The sequence below is a fragment of the Amphiura filiformis genome, chromosome 8 (genome assembly GCF_039555335.1).
Source record: "Amphiura filiformis chromosome 8, Afil_fr2py, whole genome shotgun sequence".
NCBI classification, from domain to species: domain Eukaryota; kingdom Metazoa; phylum Echinodermata; class Ophiuroidea; order Amphilepidida; family Amphiuridae; genus Amphiura; species Amphiura filiformis.
In genome coordinates this window covers 7267708-7291157 of record NC_092635.1, presented here as the reverse complement: position 1 = coordinate 7291157, position 23450 = coordinate 7267708, and the positions used below count along the sequence as shown (strand labels likewise).

The window sequence follows — 23450 nt, the reverse complement described above, 5'->3', positions numbered from 1 at the left end:
AAAGTATGATCAGTTGAGCTGTAATTAGATTTTTAACAGTATATAGTATTGACAAAGTTGAAGCCTCTTTCTGCTTAACCATCACTAGCAGGCTATGTTAGGACATCTGGCTCCAAACCTAACAAAGGTGCCGAAATCGGAATTTTGATGATTTTGCTATTCTCCGGATGAGCAAATCACGGAATAGGCCTTTAACGTTCGAATCCGCGATAAGTGGCCGCTTTCCCTGTAAAACATCGCATTTATCATGTTTACTGATGACGTCAGTTTCACGTTTCAGTCTCACGTCGCCGGGATATGATCAGCGCAGCTTCTCAATTTATAGTCGGCAATTATTGTAAATCATGTACCCATTTACGGTATGTCAGTATATAAAAATCATTTAGTACATCAATATCATACAGCTAACTGCAAAGTTCACAAAATAATAATAATATTTTCAGTTGCTTTGGTATTTTGCTCATTATTTTATCATCACATTTTTCAACAATCAGCTAACAATCGTTTGGTAAATGTGACACATAGTATATAAAAGATGTACACAAGTCATGAAATTGTCATTAAATGACGACATTTGTCATTATGTGACTCATACATGTCACATAAATAATTAATTGTGATGTCAACTTGTATCAAGGTGATACTGTATCATTGTTTTTGTGGGTTATTCTTTAATTCCAGGCTAAATCTGGGACGAAAAATATCACTGTAATGAGCGATTTGCTACTGACCAAAGAATTGGTTCATATCCGGAGATCATATTACATTCAATCTGATTGGCCATCGACATTTGATTTTGTATATGTCAAAATACTAGTAAACGATCCAGGTCTGTTCATATATGTTTCGGTCGCTCGTCGCTAGCGAATATCGCTATGTAAATGAGCTCTTGTCACAGTACTGCAAAAGAGAACATATGTTATTTATGTACTGAAATAATGTCTATCTATCGAGTTAGGTATGAAATCGAAACTCAACCGGCGGTTCACCGGCGGTTACCGGCGGTTGAATCGCGTTCCATTGTTTAGAACAATATAGAAACCGGCTCCAACCGGACAGAACCACCCGGAACCGGCAGTCGAGTTTCGATTTCATACCTTAGCTCATTTCCTCAATGCCTCTTTATGATTCTAACCTCTCAATTCGTCACACAGAAAGGCTCTACTCACTGTGCAATCTCGATCTCCAGTATAACAAGTAGACTATAAGTCAGCACCCGAAAGTCTGCGTGACACGTCCCCGTACAACATTTTTCGAAGAATAACCCCCGGTCTTTGATATCAACGGTTAATAATGAATTCAATGTCTGTTCAAAGTGATATATTTATAATGTTAATAACCTGCAGCTCATAAATGACTGGTATGTAAAACATGCTAAAGCCACAAGTCATGTCTTCTAAGTTCTAACCATGTGCAGCACTCAAAGGCGGGATTTAAATTGTCACGCGATTTATCTGCCATCAGCATGGTCACTTGTACATGTTTAAAGAGGCGTTGAACGACTAGATCAGATTGTATCTATAGAAGTTTTTGCATGCCACTGTGAATAATTCGGATTGAAATCGCTGATAAATAGTTTATCAAAAGAAATGTCATGAAGCTGAGAAAACAATTGGCAATAATTCAATCGCTTATCACTGCTTATGGTTTAAGGTCAACATTCAAAATTGATAGTTAATAATTTCATCTTTTAATCACAACTCAAAGGTCCGTATTTGAGCTGTATTATGAGGATACCGGAGTTGCAGTTTGCAATACTAAAATTTAATAAGACATATGATCCTGTTTTTTGCCGAATTAGTTACACTTTCTTTGCAATAAAGGATTTCCAAAATCATGTTCCCCAAAAATTTTAATCTGTTAATAACTTTGGAATAAATGGATAATATAATTAATCTAACAAAACTTAATATCATTTAAATACTCGTATCACTTGAACAACGTATTTTTATTCTCATATTAAACGGGCCATCATGCAATGCGATAAAACGTTGGCGCGTGAAACTTGTTAATCTAATTTGAAATACAGTTAATTAATGATGATGATTTTATATGATATCATAACTATCATTATACATAACTGCTTTCAAACATTGAAAAGAATAAAAGGCTCACCCACTGATATTGAAGACGATTCTGACAATTGCCTACGGTGAGCGATTATCACCAGACATGTCATAAGAGAACTAATATCATCATCTCTGTTTGATATAATTTACCGCCGTAACTTGTCGGTATTCACACCAAGGCGTTACTAGATCCACATCTAACCACAAGTACCCAACCATCGGAATGATTTTAGAAGATGGAATAGCGAAGGCGCAACTGCATGAGCAAAAGTGTCACACGCATTTATCGATATGCGTCGCGTGCATAAGATCTGATTACTTCCCATTTGTGTGCTGTGAGTAATTAAGTCAATAGTTTGGGAACGCATTGCCAAGGCTTAAACCCGGGTCCTCGGTGCTGCAAATCGAGGAAAGAACCGCTAAGCTAATCCACCCTTGCATTATCGAGACAAAAGAACCGAAATCTGAACAACTAGCTGGACACACATTTCCCAATGCAACAGATAACATCCGCTAACATCAGGAGCCGGTTTCCTGAAGACTTATGATCAATCCCCGGATCAATCTTGGCTTTAATTTATTATACACGCGAAGCCCTATAGAAAGTCTTTGTGGAACAAGCTCTGGTTAAGTTAGAGAGATTGCGATTTCCAAACGTACGTATCGAACGTACGTGGAAACTATTCCAAATCACTCTCCTGTGACGGGATTTTGAATAGATTCCACGTATACGTTCGATGCTACGTTTGAAAATCGCAATCTCTCCAATGTCTTCGTCCACGGTTACGTTCCACCATGCAATTCAGTATACTATTATACTATTTTAAGGATCGGAGCAAATCACATCGGCTCGTACCGATTCAGATCAGTCTAGAATTAAATTCACCGCATGGATAATGACTTTTTATCTATCATAATGTCATCATTGTCCTCCTTGCAGTCTGGCGACATGAATACGGGAGAATGCTGAGCATTAGGCTAGACTCGATCGGGGAGACAGAATGTAACATATTTCAACTTCAGAATCTTCTTTGACATTTTGATATGTCTTTAATTCATTAATTATAAATGTTAACAACTAAAAGATCATTACAGCTTTTGGAAGCTCAATGAATATTACATAATCACATATACGCAAGATATAAAGAGATGATATACCAATGTCGATATTAGAATCTTTGTTTCAACCTAAATCTGTGCTCAAAGTAATCATTGAATATCAAATAAAGTCAGCGGTAACGTTGCATGGGTTTATGCTAATAGTAAAAATACCGCCTTGCGGACAACTATCACATCACAGCGTCTATTTTATTTTCTGTTTCAGTTTTATTTGACATCTCTCCTGTCGAGTGACGTACGAACTTTATTTCACACGTCTACGGGCAATAAACATTTAGAAAACTTGGTCAGCCACGTATGTCAAAAGTTTTTCTTAGCTCTTAGTGACAATTTTACACAGTGTTATCGACAAAACGCATCGTATACTTCGGAAGTCTTTGGGCAATGGGTATGTTTTTGGGTAAACAAGCCGAATAAACGAGTTGGCCGTATATATTATGAACATGCACGAACAAACAACAACACGTATCGTTGTTACCCGGGGAGTGATCCATTGCCATGTTTTCACCAGTTGCTGTTATGAGTATCTCACAAAAAAGTTAATTTAATAAGATCTCAATAAAGTATACAAAAGATAAAATGAATGTATTGTCGTGTTGCAGCAGCACCATCATATCAAAAATATGAGCTAATTAATTATGGGCCTTGTCTTATATTTGTTGGAGCAGAGAAGATGAGAAGCTCATCTTCTCTGGTTGGAGTAGGCCCCTAAGGTGTTTTTAATGGAATGGAAACACTTTGTCTTTTGTTGTGTTCTCTAAATTAAACCCAATCTTGCTCTGTATGTACGGTCAATTTACTCTGATCCAGATTTCAAGATCCCTTAAGGGCTGGGGTATGAACGTTTGGACAGTATTTATTGTGGGACATTAGAGCACATCAGACATATCGAATTGCATTCTGAATACGAAGAATGTCATTCTGATATCAAATAATTTTGATTTTTTGAAATTCGCAATTTAATACACATTTTATGGCAAATCATTAAAATTGATATTTTTGATATTTAACAGTACTTGAAGTAAACTTTCTAAATCTGATGATTTATACTTAAAGTGTATGTAGGTGGGATAAAAAGCCGACGATCAATTGAAAATTTTGACCTTTCGTATTGAAGATATGGATTTTTTTCCCCAAAACACCAAACAAAAATAAGATATTTTTGGGAAAAAATCCATATCTTCAATATGAAAGGTCAAAATTTTCAATTGACCATCGGCTTTTCCTCCCTGCTACATACACTTTAAGAATATATCATTAGATTTATATAATTTACTTCGAGGACTGTTATATATCAAAAATTTGAAAAATATCAAATTTTTATAATTTGTCATAAAATTTGTATTATATTGTGATTTTCAAAAATGAAAATTATTTGATATCAGAAAGACATGCTTCGTATTCAGAATGCAATTCGATAGGTCTGAGGTGCTCTCATGTCCCACAAAAATACTGTCGAAGCGCAAATAAACGCTCATTTTAGATCCCTTAATAAAGGCCCCTTTGATATGCATGCTCTCCCTTTTAAGGGAGGTTTATTACCGGTACTCTTTCATTCCAGGAATCTGTTTCGTAAGCTATGACAGTTCGTTACTTTTCTAGCCAAGATGACTCTACAGGCCCCATAATACTAAAACATTCATATTTTTTCATCATAACTGTCATTTGAAATCTCGTCAACATTGTACAAACAATTCGACGAAGAAGAATCGTTCTAAGAATTTGAAAATATGAGTGAGTTGGCGTCCACTGTACGAACAAGGCAGCATGTAAAATGGAATCCCTATAATAAATCAAAGATACTCAATATTCAGTCCAATGTCCATGATGATGCATGCTTGTTCATCAGCTTATTCCGTTGTACACGAATGTAATACTACAATTATGTATATGACCCGTTCCTACGTAATCAGGAACATGTCGGTACATCAGATTTTGAGACAAATGCCGATATAACGTGTATTAAGGTCACCCTTTTGAACTCAAGTTATAGCTTTAGGCGGAAGCATTCAAATCTATATAGGGGAGGAGGGGCGAAGTTTTTTCCGATCAGTATTATGGACATTTGCACACGAAGCGCGCGATAAAATTCAATTTCAATTTCAGACTATTTTAGCCCCAAATGAGAGTAAATTTTGCTAATTTATAGGCAGCTTTACCGTATTTTCGGCCCAAAACGCAGTATTTTGGGGGCTAAAAAGAAGATGCAGAGGGCCGTGTTATTGCTTTATTTTTTTCAATTAGGACGCGTCCCCCATGGACAAATTTCAGGGTGACACGTCCCTCCCGCTTCTACCGACTGTTATGAAGTTAAATGTGTTTCATTGTATTCTTATCAAAGCATGTATTTTACAAAAGAGGATTTTAATAGTCAGTGTTTGTTTTCTATCATTTCTTATCCAGTGCTGTGTATTTAGAAGAATTCATTGCTTTATGCTTATGGCTCATTTACACTACACTAATCTGGTGCAAGACCCAGCAAACACAAAAACGTTTTAAAAACGTTTTAAATAAGTTATATTTTGGCTTTTGGTTTAGGTAAAAACGTTTTAATAACATTAAAATGTCGGGTTATACACCAATCCGAGAAGCGTTTACTGTATTTGGCCCTCTATTGACGGCAACACAGATGTACCAGAGCGGGAGATTTAATTCGTAATTCAATACTCATGATTGTGTATTGAATATCACTGTTGTGTACAATTCCCGGGTACAATTTTGTATAGCACACAATAAATAATGGATAGAACCCCCGACCTCGGGACACCGCAGTTTTACATCGGGGACACCGCAGTAATGGCGAAGTCGGATAGGTGTATATAAAGGTCATGATAACGTTTTAAAACGTTTTGTATGAAAACACACTACAACAATATTTTTAAATGTTTTCAAAAATGTTATTGTAAACTATTTTTGCAAACATCTTTGCCAAATATTGTGTCAATACTTAAATAACATTATGTTAAAATATTTGAACCCAGCAAACACAGAAATGTTCTTAAAATGGTTTTTCAAAACCTTTTAATAACATTTAAATGTCGGGTTATATAAAGGTCATGAAAACGTTTTTAAAATGTTATTGAAAATATTTTGGGCAAACATTTTTCGCAAAATATTTTTTCAACCCCAAAATAACGTTCTGTTTAGAATGTTTTGAATCAAGTTTTCAAGAATGTTTTTGGAATGTTATTAAAACATTTTTATACCCTTTATATAACCCGACATTTAAACGTTTTCTGAAAAACATTTTTGTTTGCTGAGCAGTAGGTTATCAAAAAATGTTTTTTAAGGTTATGAAAACGTTTTATACTCTTTCTATACCCTTTATATAACCCGACATTTAAATGTTTTCTGACAACCTTTTATAACCTTTTGCGAATGATGTCGAAAACGTTTTGTGTTTGCTGGGGAGGTCCTCGGTTCAATTCTCGGTGGAAGCAAATATCAAACAATTATTATCCAATCTCTCCTTTACTGCATTTGAATTGTGGGGCATGTGAATGACAAATACCTCGCAGCCAGTTCTGATCACGGTAACGCCTTTCTATCTGTACACCTATCCCGCTGGGTATCATGGGAGAACAGTGCCTGAATCATTCACCCATGTTAAGACATTAAAAAATAGTTTCACACATGGTATAAACGAAATTAGTGCTATTTCAAAACACATTCTTTACAGCTACATCAAAATATAAATATATAAGTAAAATTTTGACATGTTCCCTTGACATGTGCCTAGTCTTTTGAGAACGGGACACACATTGAACATTCTCTCACTCTCCCCTATAAGGGAGCACAGGTCGTTGACTCAACGTTATTGGAACTTGATATCCCACGAAAACATGCGTAATCTGTCATCAAATTTCATTAGATTTTCCCGCAAATTTCATGCTCTTTAGATGTGTGCAACCATATTATGACTAGTAGGGTTTATGATGAAAATAAAATTCCCACATGGAAAATATCCTTAGTCATGAAATCTAAAAAATATAAATAAAAAAGAAGAAAAATTAAAGCGCAAACAAAAGCAAATGTTCATTTTATCTTTAATGGAACAATATTTATATAGAACATGTTAACATTTCCAGGTTTTTTTTTTTTTTGAAAATCAACTGAGATGACGCACTCAAAGCCAGGTAACCTGCCTAGGACTCGTACACTAAATCGTAATACCTGGATGAGTATTCGTCTGCGCTGGATATACACTCTATACTTGTGTTTTTATGTGTACTGATTTGCTATGTCTTCGATGTCATATTCAACATTTTTGAGTGTTCATAATTATATTTGTGTTCATAATATAATATATTATTTAGTTTAACGTCTAGAGTTAGCGTTTAAAAACAACTTGCATGTGTATTAATGCTGCATAGGCAATACATTATCATCATGATCATGAATGTCCTTCCGAATCATGCATGTCAACAGCGGAGAGGTGTAGATTTGATAGTCGTACCGTAGCCATGGTAGCATCCAACTGTATTGCGTGACATATATATAAATCCCCCGGATAAATCCCCATCAATATATCTGTTGTACATTTGTATCAGTGGCGTTGAAGTTGTTAAACCATCGCATTCTATGACGTCATTTTGTACGCACTACACTGTATGCGTTTACCATCCCTCTCTCATTAAAATGAAAAGTATCTGCTCCCTGTATCTGCTTTACGACGGGACTCGGCGCTGTAAATGCACTCACTAAAACATTATGGCATTTACAATACCTCGTGAACAACAATGCTTAAACAATAATATACAATTTACATAAGTTATATCTCATTTTTTTCTGCTACATATTTACAATTCGTATTCATAATACATCTATAGGTTTCACCTTGTACATACAACTGGTCTCATCACGAACAGTTTATAACTGCAATTTGGTTTCTAATTAAAAAATAACAATAATGGCATAAATAAAAAGTTCAAAAATAAAATAAAAAGAATACTTTATAACGGTACTTTATCTTGTAGTGCTCATTTGAAGACTTGGTCACGGGTTAAACTCTTTGGACGAGCCTGTCATCATGGCGCGCAAATTGATGTCACAAATTCAACTACGATAAAGACATTGGCCCCACTATGCAGACGACAATTTCAAAATACTATCGTCCGAACAACACACAGACAATTTTGGTAATTTCATAAACTGTTTCCGGCTTTTTAGTCGATTTCCGATTTCAAAGCCTTGTCTAGATCAACGAAGAAATCGACGAGATTACTCGGTAATGCCGACTCGACGAGAGAAGTTGGAAGCATTCCTCCTAGGTCTGTCTGGACTAAGTTGATTACTTTGGTTTTGTTTTGTTCACTGAAAAGAAAAAAAATATCACAAAATAATTAAACATATTGATATAAACAATCTCGAAAAGAGTTGCAACATAAAAATGATAGTGTCGTATCAAAACCACACAGGGAAGTGTTTTAATGTCAAAGTAAAGTCGCGTTTTAAAAACCAAAATATAGTCGGAAGTTCTTGTTGCGTCCGACGTCGCGTTTTCCGTTCTCCGCATTGATTTTCTACTGTCCATTGCGTCCTTCAGACTGCGGTTCTTTCCGCTCAAATGATCAGTTTTTGGGATATCTTGGTTTGATTTTTGGACGTCTTCTGTAGTGGAAGACAGCGCTACGGTAAATTGTACCCGCTGAGGAAGACGTTATATACGGAACATTAGTCGCTACGTCTGTCGCAACGTCAAAACGCCTGCAAGACGTCGCGTCGGACTATATCTCAGCCTAAAAGCACTGCCCGGACGGAGCAGATTTACTTTGAGGAAATTATCATCTAAGATGGCGACACTAAAAAAACTCCAAATAATACTAGTACAAGACATGATAAACATCTCAAAAAAGTAACTAACCCCCTTAAATAATGACCATTATTCAGAAACGGGCGATTGTATTACAAATCTGTAAATGCGTTGGAAGCAGAATATATTTCTGCACATTTTGACACCTCATTTGTAGCAATTGACTAAATATTGACGTCACAGCGTACATTTAAATCAATGTAACCTAAGATTTGAAAGTTGCAGTAAATTGTATTGATTTTGTATTCAGTATAATGGAAGGTAATCTGTGTAATGATATCTGAGTGTTTTTGTATTGTATGTAAGTGCAACTTTCAAATCTGAACCTCATTAAATTCTCGCTATTCGCAATAAGGGCGCCGCCAGCGGTTTGCGATGATCGTGATGTATCATGGGATGTAATCGTGATGTATCATGGGAAAAGGTCGACATCAAGTCCGCGCAATACGAATATTACCATGCTATTACATAGGAACACGTGACAATATTTTTAGTTTGTCAAAATAAAGGTGTTACACGCGAATCGATACTCAATAATACTTAATAATGTGATTTGAAATGTGCACAATTAATTTTTCTCTATCGATTTGCGTGTAATACCGTTATATTGACAAACTAAAAATATTGTCACATGTTCCTATGTAATAGCATGGTAATATTCGTATTGCGCGGACTTGGATGTCGACCTTTTCCCATGATACATCACGATTACATTAAAAACCGCTGGCGGCGCCCTTATTGCGAATAGCGAGAATTGACCGGTGTTTTATTGTTTTCTAAGCTATCGTATCAAAATTCTGCTTCCAACGCATTTTTCAGATTTGTAATACAATAGCCCCTTTTTTTTGAAAAATAGCCATTATTTAAGGGGGGGGGGGGTAGTTACTTTTTTTTAAAGATGTTTATGTGTATTTGTTATAAATATGCAGTTTTGTTGCCTTCTGATAGGAATACGACGAACATCATTCGAACCATATATTTAAATTTTCCCCTCTTCTCCAACGTGCCTCTGTGGCTCAATTGGTTAGGAGCATTGTGCTAGCATTACAAAGTTCGCCGGTTCGAATCCGACCGGATGCACTTTTTTCAACGTTTATGTGGACTGGCTGGTTTGGGTATAAGATTAAAATTTCTTCATCCTATCAACCCAGAGAAGTATAATAATTGTCAAGACATGATATGTTACCTTTGATATATTTGATTACTGGAATCCTAAAATCATGAAAATGTACTTCTCATTAACACTAAGTGTTATTACTACAACTGGAGATGAATTAGGCGGACGAAACCTTTTATTCGCCTTACAAATGTTCATTTAAACGGAATTTTATCTTGAAAAGTGACAGCTAGCATGACAAGGTTGGAATATTATCTACTATTTTTATCTGAACATGTGAATTCTATAGACAAAATGTCATGAATGTCATAATTCTATATTAAAGCGCCAGGAAAATTACATCTGAAAGAGGGAGAAACGTCCACAGCGAACATTGCTTCAGTCTTTGGACTGCAAAATATGAAGGTATGACTCGTGTATTTTTTAATCATTTTTAATTTGGCAATTGCACAAAAATATAATGACATTCTGACGCAATTCTGTCAAATTGATGAAATACCTTTTTTGTTGAACACAAATTTGCTTTAAATTTCAAACGATATGCTGTATAACGATGATTTGAAAAATGGTACTTTGCTCAGTCCGGGTTGCTGAGTTATGAAATTATTATAAAACATTTATATAACTCCATCATTAAATCAAATGTATTGCGTATTGAAATGATGCGTAGCTTTTAGGATTGTCCTTGTGTATTTCCATGTTAGATTATTGCGATATTGGACATTATGACAAATGCGCGTATGCGACAATTGAATAAAATGCCGGCCGGTGCGGTTGGCCATGTAACCATGAATTTCAACTCATGCTTGTAAACGACAATTGTCATAATTGTAAAACGGCTTTGGTTATTAACTTGAATACGATAGTCCTTGAATTTGAATATTTCATTCTTGAAATCTTGAATCAACAAAGACCTTCATACCCGGACCGAATTGCTCAGACATACATTGCATAAAATAGGAAACATAATACGATCCCAAGAGGAAGACTTCCACATATCCCATGATTCATAGCTACAATATATGCGACAGTCATTTCCATAGCAAATCAAGGTCACGGTGGTTTATGTCTATCTATTTTCTATATGAGAGGACCTCATCCCGGGGACAGCATGTGGCGGTCATAGTTGGGTATACATGTTTTGGGATGCTAAAACTGGGTCATATAGAATGTTTTAATCCTTTGCAGTGTTGAATGAGCATGACGACACCTTTGAGAATTTCATGAAATTGTAGGGGTTAAAACAAAACTGATGTACCAAAACTTTTTTCACATTAATAGCTTTTCCTATTAATGGAGACAATCTTAGATGTAAAGATACATGCCCTTGACATGTTTACAGTATATAGGGGACTATATAGCTCGAGATTATGATGATATGGGGAGGGTGCGTGCCAATATTTTGCTGATAAAACCAAAGATCATCTATGATAAAACCATTGTCAAAAGACACTTGTCGTTAAAAGTTCATCGTTTGCTGCAAATGAGCATGTTCCCCAGAATGCTTAAAATGCATGCTACAATGCATGTTGGGAGCCTTCTGAATTGATTTCATGATATAGCCCAGAATTTCCCCGACGGGTAGACGACGTTGACGACGTTAGTTTTGGCGGAAACCTTGATAATAACCGCGCGCTGTATACGATTTCCCCTACGGCGAAATATCAGCCGTCTTATGGCGTCGAATGGATTCAATTTGATGCTTACTGAAAATATTTGGTGCTTAAAAAGACCCGATCTAGTTCCTTGAAGTAAAAAAGCACTGGGCATTAAAGAAAAAGAAACTCTAGAGAACCATTTGTAAAGCCTTTAAGGGAAAACGTTTTATTTTGTCCTATACCCAATGTTTATTTCCGAATTCCAAACATTGTATTTACCTGGATGGTATTACAAAGCATACCACCTCTCCTTTGACATTTCTACAGTCCAAATTCATAATTGAACTTTTCACAATGTTAATATTTATTCTTACTCATAAAATGACACCGGAACCGTAAAGGTTTGCTTACTTTGTTCTTCGTATATTCTGCATTTGTCCTTGAAAATGACATTTATTCTTTGCGAGACAAAATGACAATCTTGAATCTTCAAGGTCACGCAACCCTTTCAACTTAACGCCGCTTGTTTCCTTTGACGTGACATTTCAGATGCACATTATTACATCAACATGATCAATGTATTATTTGTATTTCTTTTACATTTTACCCTTGACATATTTCTTCAATGTGAGACCTATCAGAGGAACTCTCAAGGCCATGTAATTTTTTATTCCCCGACCTTTTTCTCCTGTGATAATATTAAAGCAAGATATTTTCTTTAATATGTTGATGTGTACATATATTATACCTACCAACGTAAGTTTGTTTTTATAGTATTCTATAGACAAATTCAATGTGAGTTATAAACCTTGTCGTTCCAAGGGAGCGTATGCTCAGGAACTGGAAATTTTGCCTCGATTGGACAATGATGGAGGGGACAATGTATGGGTCCAAACCAAAAAGAACAGCGTGTTTATTTGTTTTTGTTATTGCCTTCCAAATTATAACCGAACATATTTTTCCAAAAGGGTCTCTCTGGTACAAAACAACACACAGTGACGCCTCTGCTCAGTTCACAGGGAACAAATCTGGTTGTCACAAAACGTTTCCCGCTCAAAGGGCCAAATACATATTGCGTGATAACATTCAAAATTCAAGGTCATCATAATTATCACAGCTAAAGCATTAAAACGCAACATTGCAAAGGCTAGAGTGAGAAAATGGACTTATTGTTTCACTAAATGCTTTCCTTACCCTTTTATTGGTATACATATGGTTCCTCCGTGGTAATTTGTACCTCTTACAAATCCATCTTTTGGTGGGCAATCTTTGCGTTGGATACTCTTAGAGTTTGTTGTGACAATACCATCATCATATCTCTTAATCATTATAAGATCCACAAAGTCTCGGGATGAAATAAGACCCATTGCAGCACTGTGTGTGGCTGAACGTGCCACTATGAGATTCTGATGAAGAAAGATTAAGACATTTGTTTTAAAAATCATAGTTTAAAAAGTTTGTTGCCATCATTAATTGCATACTATATATAATACCGATTACATTGATGTGACCTTGATCTTACAGAAAAAGCTTATACTGTATAATTGAACAGTCTATGCATTAAAACTGTATGTGGCTGAATGAGCCACTCATGAGATTCTGACAAAGAAAGATCTATACAATTTGTTAAAATCATAATTGTATGTAATAAATTTGTTGCTACCATACCAATAAATTGCGCACTACTGCTTACATTGTGAGTGACCTTGAGATTTAATATAGAAACGCTAACGCTTATATAAACTGAAGCTGTCATCAAAAGTTGATTCAAAATGCATCTCACTCAGGCAATGATAACAACATTACAATGTAAGCTACTGCGTATTACAACAATCTGCAATACAGGCTTTATCAAAATGATTGGTACCCATCAGTTTTGATGTATATTAGAAAGCCTGTTCCTTCCAAATGCAGCATTGGGTTCTCTTGAAATGGCGTTTTAATTTTACAACTTGTTATAACAGTAATCATTTAGGTGGATATTATACCCGAAAGTTATGTTGCATTTTGATATGGCAGTCATATCCATTACTAGAAACTAGATGGTTACCAATGATTTCGATGTAGCCTGTATACTTGGATGCCTCATTACTTACGATACATGATTATCTCATTACCATGATTACCTCATGAATGTGTTCAACCTTGTCGATCTATATTATATTAAATTGTTCGAGAGGCCCATAGAGATTACAGTGGATCATGTGTAGCAAACGATCTTAATGTCAAAATGGAATTATCCGGGGGAATTTTACGTCAAATTGTACCACAGTGTTAACTAAGAGCCAATAATGTCTCACTCCCAATCGCAAAATTCAATAACCTCCATTCAACACTCAAATGACAAACTTTGACCTCAAGTTGTGTAGTATGAGTTTTTTGTACGCAATTTATTCATTCTGTGGTTGCGTAAGTCTATCGTGGGTTAAGCATATGTTATTGTAAGCAACAAAGAGGGCACCATTGCCGTGATTGTTGGTCTTCTATTCGCTGTCGAAGTTATGTAATAAATGGATTAACTGTCATAGCAATAGATGAATACAATATTCGAATAGATCGCCCTGCACTACAAGCAGGTTGCACTCATCACCTGTTTTTATCATAGATTGAGTACAATAGCGCTTTTTGCAGATATTCTAATCTTACAGGTGCGAGTGATTAGCATTTTTCGACGGTTCAATGCATAGGTACCCCGTGAACGGTGTAGTGCAGGGCGATCTATTCAAAAATCATCTATTGCTATGGTAATTAATTCTGTTACATCATCACTTCGACAGCGAATAATATAATGATCAGTTACGTGGTAGTTGATGGTAATGCTGGTTTCAAACTGTCATGCCGTTTACAGTGAGCGGCCTGACGCATATGCGCATTGCATACAAACGGACACAATTAAGGCTTGTGATTGGCTGACGTGTCATACCGCTTGCTCCAGCGGCAAGCGACATGAAAGTATGACAAGGGCATAAGAGTGCACACAGTTTCCCTTATTCACAAATACTCCAAGTTTGTTCTTCCGCTCATTTTCATGTCTATCTATTGGAACATTATTGTATTGGATTAAATTAAAACGACCTTAAAAGAATCTCTCCAGCTAGTTGGCTGTGACAACAAAAACGATTCCATAAGGATTAAAGCATGTTTCCGTAAATTCGTAACAACCGTTTTAACAACAATACCCATGTTTTTAGAAGTCCAGGGAGAGACTTATTGTTATAAATGGGACAATCTACTACTATTAAGTACTAGTACTTCCGAAATCCCAGATCTTTACGGTTGGCTTACGTAACACGCTTTGGGAATACTGGTTCAAGTTCAACGTAGTGCAGATCACACAGTACCACATCGGTGTAGATGGTGCACATATCTCACTACATTTAATGTGGATTATTATAAACATCTCAAAAAAAGTAACTAACCCCCTTAAATAATGACCATTATTAAAAAAACGGGTGATTTTTTACAACTCTGTAAAATGCGTTGGAAGTAGAATTTATTTCTGCACATTTTGACAACTCATTTGCAGCAATTGACTAAATATTGACGTCACAGCGTACATTTTAAATCAATGTAACCTAAGATTTGAAAGTTGCAGTAAATTGTATTGATTTTGTATTCAGTGTAATGGAAGGAAATCTAAATGATATCCGAGTGTTTTTGTATTGTAAAAATTTGTATGTAAGTGCTACTTTCAAATCTGGACCTCACTACATTAAATTGACCGGTGTTTTATTGTTTTCTGGGCTATCGTATCAAATGAGGTGTCAAAATGCGCATAAATAAATTCTGCTTCCAACGCATTTTACAGATTTGTAATACAATAGCCCCTTTTTGAATAATAGCCATTATTTAAGGGGGGTTAGTTACTTTTTTTGAGATGTTTACATTGTAAGTTGCCCCAATAAAAATAAGCCAAAGCAGCGATAAATAAAAACAAAAATCCTTACCTCATCGACATCTTCTAACACCTCTGATTCTTTAACATTCTTGTCCCATTTTCCCCGTAATCCTTTTGGGCTTGGTAAGACAAAGTCCACTATTCTATCTGGTGAACCCTCTAACGTACATTCGGCTCGGTAACTATGAAGAATAAGAAAAACAATAGAAACAATGAAGATAAACTGGTAAAACAAGTTATCCATTAACATATTTATTTGCAATTGCCAGGGTAACGTAGACTTTCCTGATACTGGGTTGTTTTGGAAGAATATAGGCCTAATAGTTTTCATTCAGGAGGGTTCTATGTTTAGCGGATCGAGTTGTACATGTGCGCTAATTAAATTAAAAAGAATTAAAATCTAACAATTTTAATTTTACCTTCTTTCTTTTTTGTTTTTATGATGCTAACCAAGGTGTGTCCTGTGTCACGGGACATCAGTATTTAGCAGTGAAAGTGTTATGTTGCCGCAAACATTACTGAATAAAATGACATTCATCTGACTTTCAAGGTTTTATTTAAATTATCATAAATAAGTTTTATGTTAATTTTGATGTAGGTTGTAAAAGACAATAGAAAATGTATTTCACAAACAATGAGAACTCATATTAAATAGTGAAATTAGTCTTAGGGCTGAAACGTGTGCTTTGCCCCTTATTTCCAAATAGTGGCCCAGTATCAAGATTTGACTTTTATTGCCCGTTAGTCACATAACGTATTAGGATTTAGGTATGTCACTTATGTGTCATTTAGGAAAACAGGATAAATTGTTTATATTCTAAAATATTTAGTGTTGTATTTTTCTGGAATCAGAATTGCTATTATGCTAAGCAAGATGGAAACGCGCGTGAATATAAAACTACTACTTTGAATTGAATTAAGTTTAGTCATGGCGATGTATATAGCTGTTTGCTTGTTTAGATAAACGCTGCAGCAGTGATCTATGTTTACGCATATTTCATGTCGCGGTTGCAAACAGTCATTTATCACTAGATATTCATTCAATAAGGTTAATGATCTCTTGCTATAGTTGTCATCGCTTATGCGTCACATTTAGACATGAGTAGTATCGAAAATATAATTTTGTGGTTTCTAGTGTCCATATTAATAATTGTTGTCCTTTCGGTTGCTCACCCACTTGTCCTGGTCTGAAACATTTCCTTAAGTGTTTCACAAGTGATTGCGGTGAAAATACAAGAAACAATCTCATGAGCAATAAAACACATGTAGTTAAGGCACAGGCATTTATGTGTTACTATTCTTGTAATCATATTTGGATGTTCACACGACAGTGGTAAATGGTTCCAGAAACACTATAAGATGATAAGTGGAACTTTGGGTTTGGAAAGCAGCCCAAATCCGCGCGGCGCAATACGCGAGAAATCAAGACCGAAAAAATAAGGGGATGCGAAAGTTCACTCGCTGGGTGAAAGTGATATCGAAGTTTAAAAAATTCTGCTAGTACACAATTAAATTAACAAGACTTTAAGACAAGAAATAATCGCCTTTAAAAAAGACAATCCGTTCAACAATGATGAAGACCATTCTGGATCCAAGTTTCCCGTGTGGATAGCATCCATGGTTCGTTTTTCATCGTTTGCTTAGATGCAGGACATCTGCTTCAGACACATTGTCTGCACGTTGAAGTCAATAACCAAAACTAAGCTTAGCGCGCTTTTCTTAAATTTCATAGTCGCGTCGTCGTGCGGACTGCTTTTTACCAGGACTATTATTGAGGCTTCTTGAATCAATAACAGAATGTAACCTGATGTCATTTCTGTAGTGCTGCCTTGAAAAATAAGTGACTTCTCCATATCCTCATTGCTAGTGCTATATAGTAGAAAATGAAATGTCAAGCAAGGAAAAGTCCAGTGGCGACATTTAGTGTGTTTAACACTCGTGATAGGTTGAAGCGTGCGGTTAATACCTGACGAGATTTTCTTTAATGCGTGTGATAGTAAACGAAACTGTGGGAATTGATTTGTGGTAAAGATGCAGAAAAAACCCAGTGTTGATCCAGACATCATTGGACATTTGACACGCGTGTGTTATTTTGCAGTGGCGAAGCCTATAATGATTTTGAACAGCATTTGGCCTATATCCAATAAGTGGGATCAATCACATGCTTCATTTAGGTGTAAAAATGGAACAAAAGGTATCGCGTTACTGGACGACGTGGGTTTTCACTGGGGGAAAAGGATGTTTTGTTTATCAACTGACAAAAATATTTACCGTTTAGAATGCGATTTTACACCTGACGTATTCCCCCTATTTTATGTGATATCCTCGTCATGGTGTCAAACTGGTAGTAGTTGGTAGTTGGCCTATTATGATGGGTGCTTAGGTGCATATATCAGTTGGAAGATCATTGTTTGAATTGTTTCATGCGGTATATTGCCAGGAACAGACCTAATTTCATTTGAGATATGTTTTGTTTTGTTTATTTTGGTTACTGCTCAGAAATCTCCGTAGAAGGAACGGAATTAATTAGGCAGAGTTCACAGCAAGTTTACTAAATGCTTTAAAATACCATTTGACTAAGTTGGCAAATGTAGTTTTCGTCATGTTCTTATTTGTCAATTTCCGTATTAAAATTTGTGCTGCAGTTTAATAACGACTGATCTTTAAATCTTTAGCCGACAAACTATTTGTCATGTTTATGGAAAACAGCGAGGGCGATTTATATTTATGGCATATTTGATATGAACAGGTATTTGAAACATAAATATTTAAGAATGCGGATTTAGTAGACTTTAGATTGCAAAGGCCAAGTTAGTATTATCACATTTTGACGCCTTCAAAGCATTAATAAAACTTCAAATTCATATAAATAATAATTCGTATGATATATGTAGACCTACTGCTTAATAAATACGTCAGAATCAGATTCATGGCTCGAATTATATAGGCTATATGTGAAAACAGCAAGCTTTGCTTCAGGCTTGAGTGGGCAGTGTGATTTATACAGCGTCAGAAAGGCGTTAGAATATTAGGGTAATTTTGAACTTGGTTCGAGGCGTGTGACCTTAGTTAGGTAGGTGGATCAAAGGCCGAAGAATGCATTTCGAAAGAAGAAGTTTCCAGTCGCGGTAAAGAGACGAGTTTTTCAGTCATTAGTTATTTTGATGCTGAATGCGATCGACAGTTTTTCATCCCATTCACGACACAGTTCTTTAACCCATATGACTAATGACGAAAACTCATATTCTGAAACTTTGGGTCACGTTTGGAATTGGTGTTGTTAAATGAGGGTTATTGAGCTCTGCCATTGGACGTGAGACTCGTGTGACTCAGATGCTTGCTTGTGTGCGTGTTACAAATCCTCCTGATATTCCTAGTTTACCCATATAAATCCGATCCTGGATGCGAAGGTTATTCTACATTGAGCTTGGTTAAGGTAATGCTCCTGTAGGTGACCTACTGAGCTGTGTCTTTTCTGAATGACTTTTAATGATTTTACATAGGGCCAACATATGGGCAGCGACTACTATAAAGTGCATGAATTAATATAGCCTAACAGAATGATGAAAAAAGACGGGACGATGATGAAAAACAACGAATGAGGAAGAAGAAAACGGATGAGAAGAGGAGAAAAAAGAATGGAGATGAGGGCAAAAAATTGTTCAAGCAAATCAAAGGGGAAAAAGGGGAAATGGGACCAGACATTTTTTTTAATGGGACCAGACTTGACATGTGATTCTTTATTATGTTAATAATAACGTAAACTTTCCATCTGCAGCGACGCGACGTCTTCTTTAGGTTTAGATGGAGCGAAGATGGTAAGGATTCAGGAAGGTGAAGAAGAAGTGAGAAGCATGACGGAGAAAGGCGCGCATGCACTCTCTTGTAACGTAGAGTTTAATGGGCGTATCTCATTTACTGTAATCTAAACGAACTTTTGCAATGTAAGCATTCCTTTATGCTTACGACAATTTATAAAGAGATACACACTAGCGTTAATCTAAAACGAACCTGTTCATGAAATAGGTGATATAGATTACATATTGTGTTTCCCTCTACGTTGGCAGTCTTATAAATTTAATTAGGCGAGAAATTTGAAGTGCAGACTTGACGACCACGTACAAATTATTTAGATAAACTTTCGTTTGCTAGACATGTTGCGACAGTTTTGTCTACGTGGGGTGTTAAAGATGTTTAGTTACACTTTAAAGATGCAGCGGCGATTTTAAATAGTTATTGTAAAATTTTCTATTACAGAGACAAAAAATGAACCGTACTTAATAAATGAATTGGTACTTACGAATACGATGTACTGAGTTTAAATTGGGATGTTATCATACCTCGTGGGTATACATCACAGTGCAAATTTTCGACAAGTAAATGTATAAAAATGGACTGTGTCATAAATGGAAAAACAAGATTGTAGGAAAATTAAGTTAGGCCTTACTCTGTAATTTCTGCACTCTTTTTTACTGTATACATGTACATGGTATACGGCAACTAGCACATTTCAAGAAGGCTTTTTATTGAGCAAAAAGTAATAAAAGAAAAAATTGGCAATGAACTCCTGTTATCTGACCTGCCCCGTGTACGTTGAAACGTGGTTAGGCCTGTAAATGTCCTTTAAACTTTGGTCTGATCACGGAGCCTGGATGTGTCACGAACAGATAATTAACTTATTATAATAGCCCAGGGTTGTCATTTTTCATTGATTCAGATATCAAACCGTTTACTTAACCTAATATATGTACTTAAATAGTATACCAATCGCTCTGGGCCATAAGGTATGTGCAAGTTTTACGTGTGTGCTTTTTGCGCTGGACACACGCACTCTAGTTTACCCAACTTTCACTTTTAATCTCTTTGAAAGAAAGTCATCAATTGTTGTATTTTATGATAAACAAAATTCAAAACCTCAAGTTGGTCACAGTGTGACATACGTTAGCATATGAGGTATGTGATCGGAGTCTTTTGGGATAACACAAAACAATAATATTATAAAGAAACAGACTTGCAGTGAGCACGACATGAAACAAAATGCTTTACACCAACTTTGCGAATGTTTTATTTAACCAATTTGCCCACAACCTCCCTGAGATGTGATCTTTAACACATTCTTAAGGTCTGTTACTCTTGTCAATCACTGTTACCTTTCTCGGGACTGTGTCTCGTAGTTTACCTTACAACCACAATGTATATTTGTGTTTTTGGTGGAATTGTGATCTTTAATATTTGTTGACGATTTACCAAACTTCTCTCGTGACGAATTTAAGTCTTGCCGGGCTAGCTTGTCTTTTTTAAAACTTAAATGTGTATCTTTGCTTGAAATTGAGATTCATTAATGTAAAAACAAAGCAAACACACCTCACACCCCCCACCCACGTGTATTTATTGTTCAATTCTAGATCTGGACAATACCATTACCAACAGGTATGATCACACTAATATACACATATATTGTGCAGCTATTTTTAACATAGATTTATGCTTTTTGTGGTAATTCTTATTTATTCTATAAACTGTACATTTGTGTGCAAACTGAGGGCGCTATTTACATATATTTTAAATTTAAATTAGCCAAATAATATGACGTATTCCTTACATTTCGTGATAAAAAGTTTTTTGAAAATTTCCTTGTTATTTATTATATAAGTCTTTTTTTTTTTGATGTTCTAATACCATTACACAAGAGTCTACCCCTTGTAAAGATACAAACACGATTTAAGCTAAATAGCGCCATCATTGTTCAACTTTTCTTTAAAATGATTCGGTAATCACTGGGTATTCTGTGGTAGTATGAGGCAGAAATGGATCAATGCACGTTATTCACGACTCGTGGACTGGGTTAAAATGAGGATTGATTTTTTAATTATTATAATTCCAGAACGGCTGGGTCAATTTTCAAACTTTAAAACATTTTGGTGTCTGTTTTATCATTCAATAACATGCAATATTCTATTCTGTTTCGTTGTGGCAATAAAATACTCAAAAAATGCGGGTTTTTTTACGGTACAGTTCTTTCAGGTACACCCTGTATTGACAGCCTGTTTTAAATATAATTGGTCCCGTGAATTATCCAACATGTTCAAGGGAATTGAAAGCAACATTATATGCAACGTTCAGTTATTTGATTTCATATATTGAATTTCTATCAATGTTGATACATTGATAGGAATGCAACATAATATTATTAATAATACTTACATATGACCTTCAAATTCTGGTGACTTCTTGTACATGACTTTGATTTCTTTCTGTAAGAACAAAATGTGAAAAAATATTAATTGACAAGTTGTATGAAAGTAAAATTGATATATCTTCGAAAAAATTAGCGAAATTGTTGGGTGTCCTTTAAGCTTAAGCTAGGGAGATGTAAGTATTTATGAAAAAAAATATTGAATTTGAGAACCGAAAATAGCCAATATCGTGAATTTGAGAAGTACAACATCATATAAAATCAAATAACATGAACGGAGACGGGAACCAGTTATATTTTAGCAAATTGTCGGTACCAAGAATAAAATCAAATGCGTTGATTTCGCTGATTTGAGAGCCTGGACATAAAAATGCAATTGAGTGCGCATTTCAAAAGGGTTGGTGTGTGTAGGGGTGTAGGGGTGTGTGGGGGTTGTGTGTGTGGAGGGGGTGCTCTAAATATTTCGACTTGCTTCGCTCGCCAAAATTGGTGTAACACCATAATTATTCCCCGACTGACTGACTGAAATGGCCGGCATGCCCTTCCTCCTAGGCCCATTTGCGCATGCCACTGCATGAAATAATGTGTATTTCCATGTAAATTTCCCAGAAAAATCAATACATTCATTAGGTATTTCTTTATTTCGGAAAGCTTAATTTTTGGCCAAATTGCGTGAATTTCCCATTTCAATGGAAGGAGTTTCCGGCATTCACCATTTTTTCCAGGCCTGCATAATAATTGCAGCTGAAAAGACATAAAGCAACAAGCACACCACTAACATTAACAATGATGTCACGGATGATAAAACTATAACTGTAGCATTGTTCAAGTGGAAATAATAATCATGATAGTTTGAACAATAGATCGTGCAAGTACAAGTATATGTATTAATGATAAAGACAATAGAACTATATGATACATTCATTACATATGACAAATGACATGCATATACAAATCAAGTGAAAATAAAAACCGATTTATACAAATCGTGGCTGGGTTTTCATTGAAATGAGTAATAATGTTGGATATCTGATACTGTACAATCATGACAATATACAATAATGAACTTTAATGTATCTGAATTAATAGCATTTGACATTGATTTGGAAATTTTAGCTATTGTATAATTCAGTGTCCTTTACGATACGTTTAAACATGTACATAAATTCAATCAGGTTCTTACATTTTACTTGTCATGCTCGTAGGAGACACAAATGCTGATGGGCAGTGACTTTTATTTTTGCAGTACCTTTTTTTGCTTAAAACGTTACCTTTTTCAGAGTCTTGGTTTTAGCAGCGACGTAGCTTACTACACCATCACGGCGTCTTCACTCAGCGTAGTGTTTACAATCCTCCGGTCACATGACCAGAGGATTTGTGGTCATGTTTGTGCTCTGGTTTGTGGTCATGTGACTGGAGGATTGTAAACACTACGCTGAATGACGACGCCGTGATGGTGTGGCAAGCTACGTCGCTGCTAAAACCAAGACTCAAAAATGGTAACTTTTAAAGCAAGTATCAAAACAATGACACAGTGCCCAGTATCAGTTTACGATGCTACCTTACATTATTTACATGTTTTTCCTGATTCTTAGCTTTCTTCCCAGAAATTACTTGATGTTCAAATAATTAAAGGCACTA

At 35.7% G+C, this 23450-nt stretch overlaps 1 protein-coding gene across 1 annotated transcript in view; it reads right to left on the bottom strand.

Moving 5' to 3' along the window:
* Positions 1-7217: 7217 nt before the first annotated feature.
* LOC140158449 (stAR-related lipid transfer protein 5-like) overlaps positions 7218-23450 on the bottom strand; it is a 28789-nt gene continuing 12556 nt past the window's right edge. Inside the window, exons 3-6 of the mRNA XM_072181543.1 lie at positions 21818-21867; positions 15663-15795; positions 12910-13121; positions 7218-8501 (exon numbers count right to left, since the gene is read on the bottom strand). Of these exons, the coding sequence (XP_072037644.1) occupies positions 8354-8501; positions 12910-13121; positions 15663-15795; positions 21818-21867 (543 nt within the window). The 3' untranslated portion in view covers positions 7218-8353. The remainder of the gene's footprint in view (positions 8502-12909; positions 13122-15662; positions 15796-21817; positions 21868-23450) is intronic.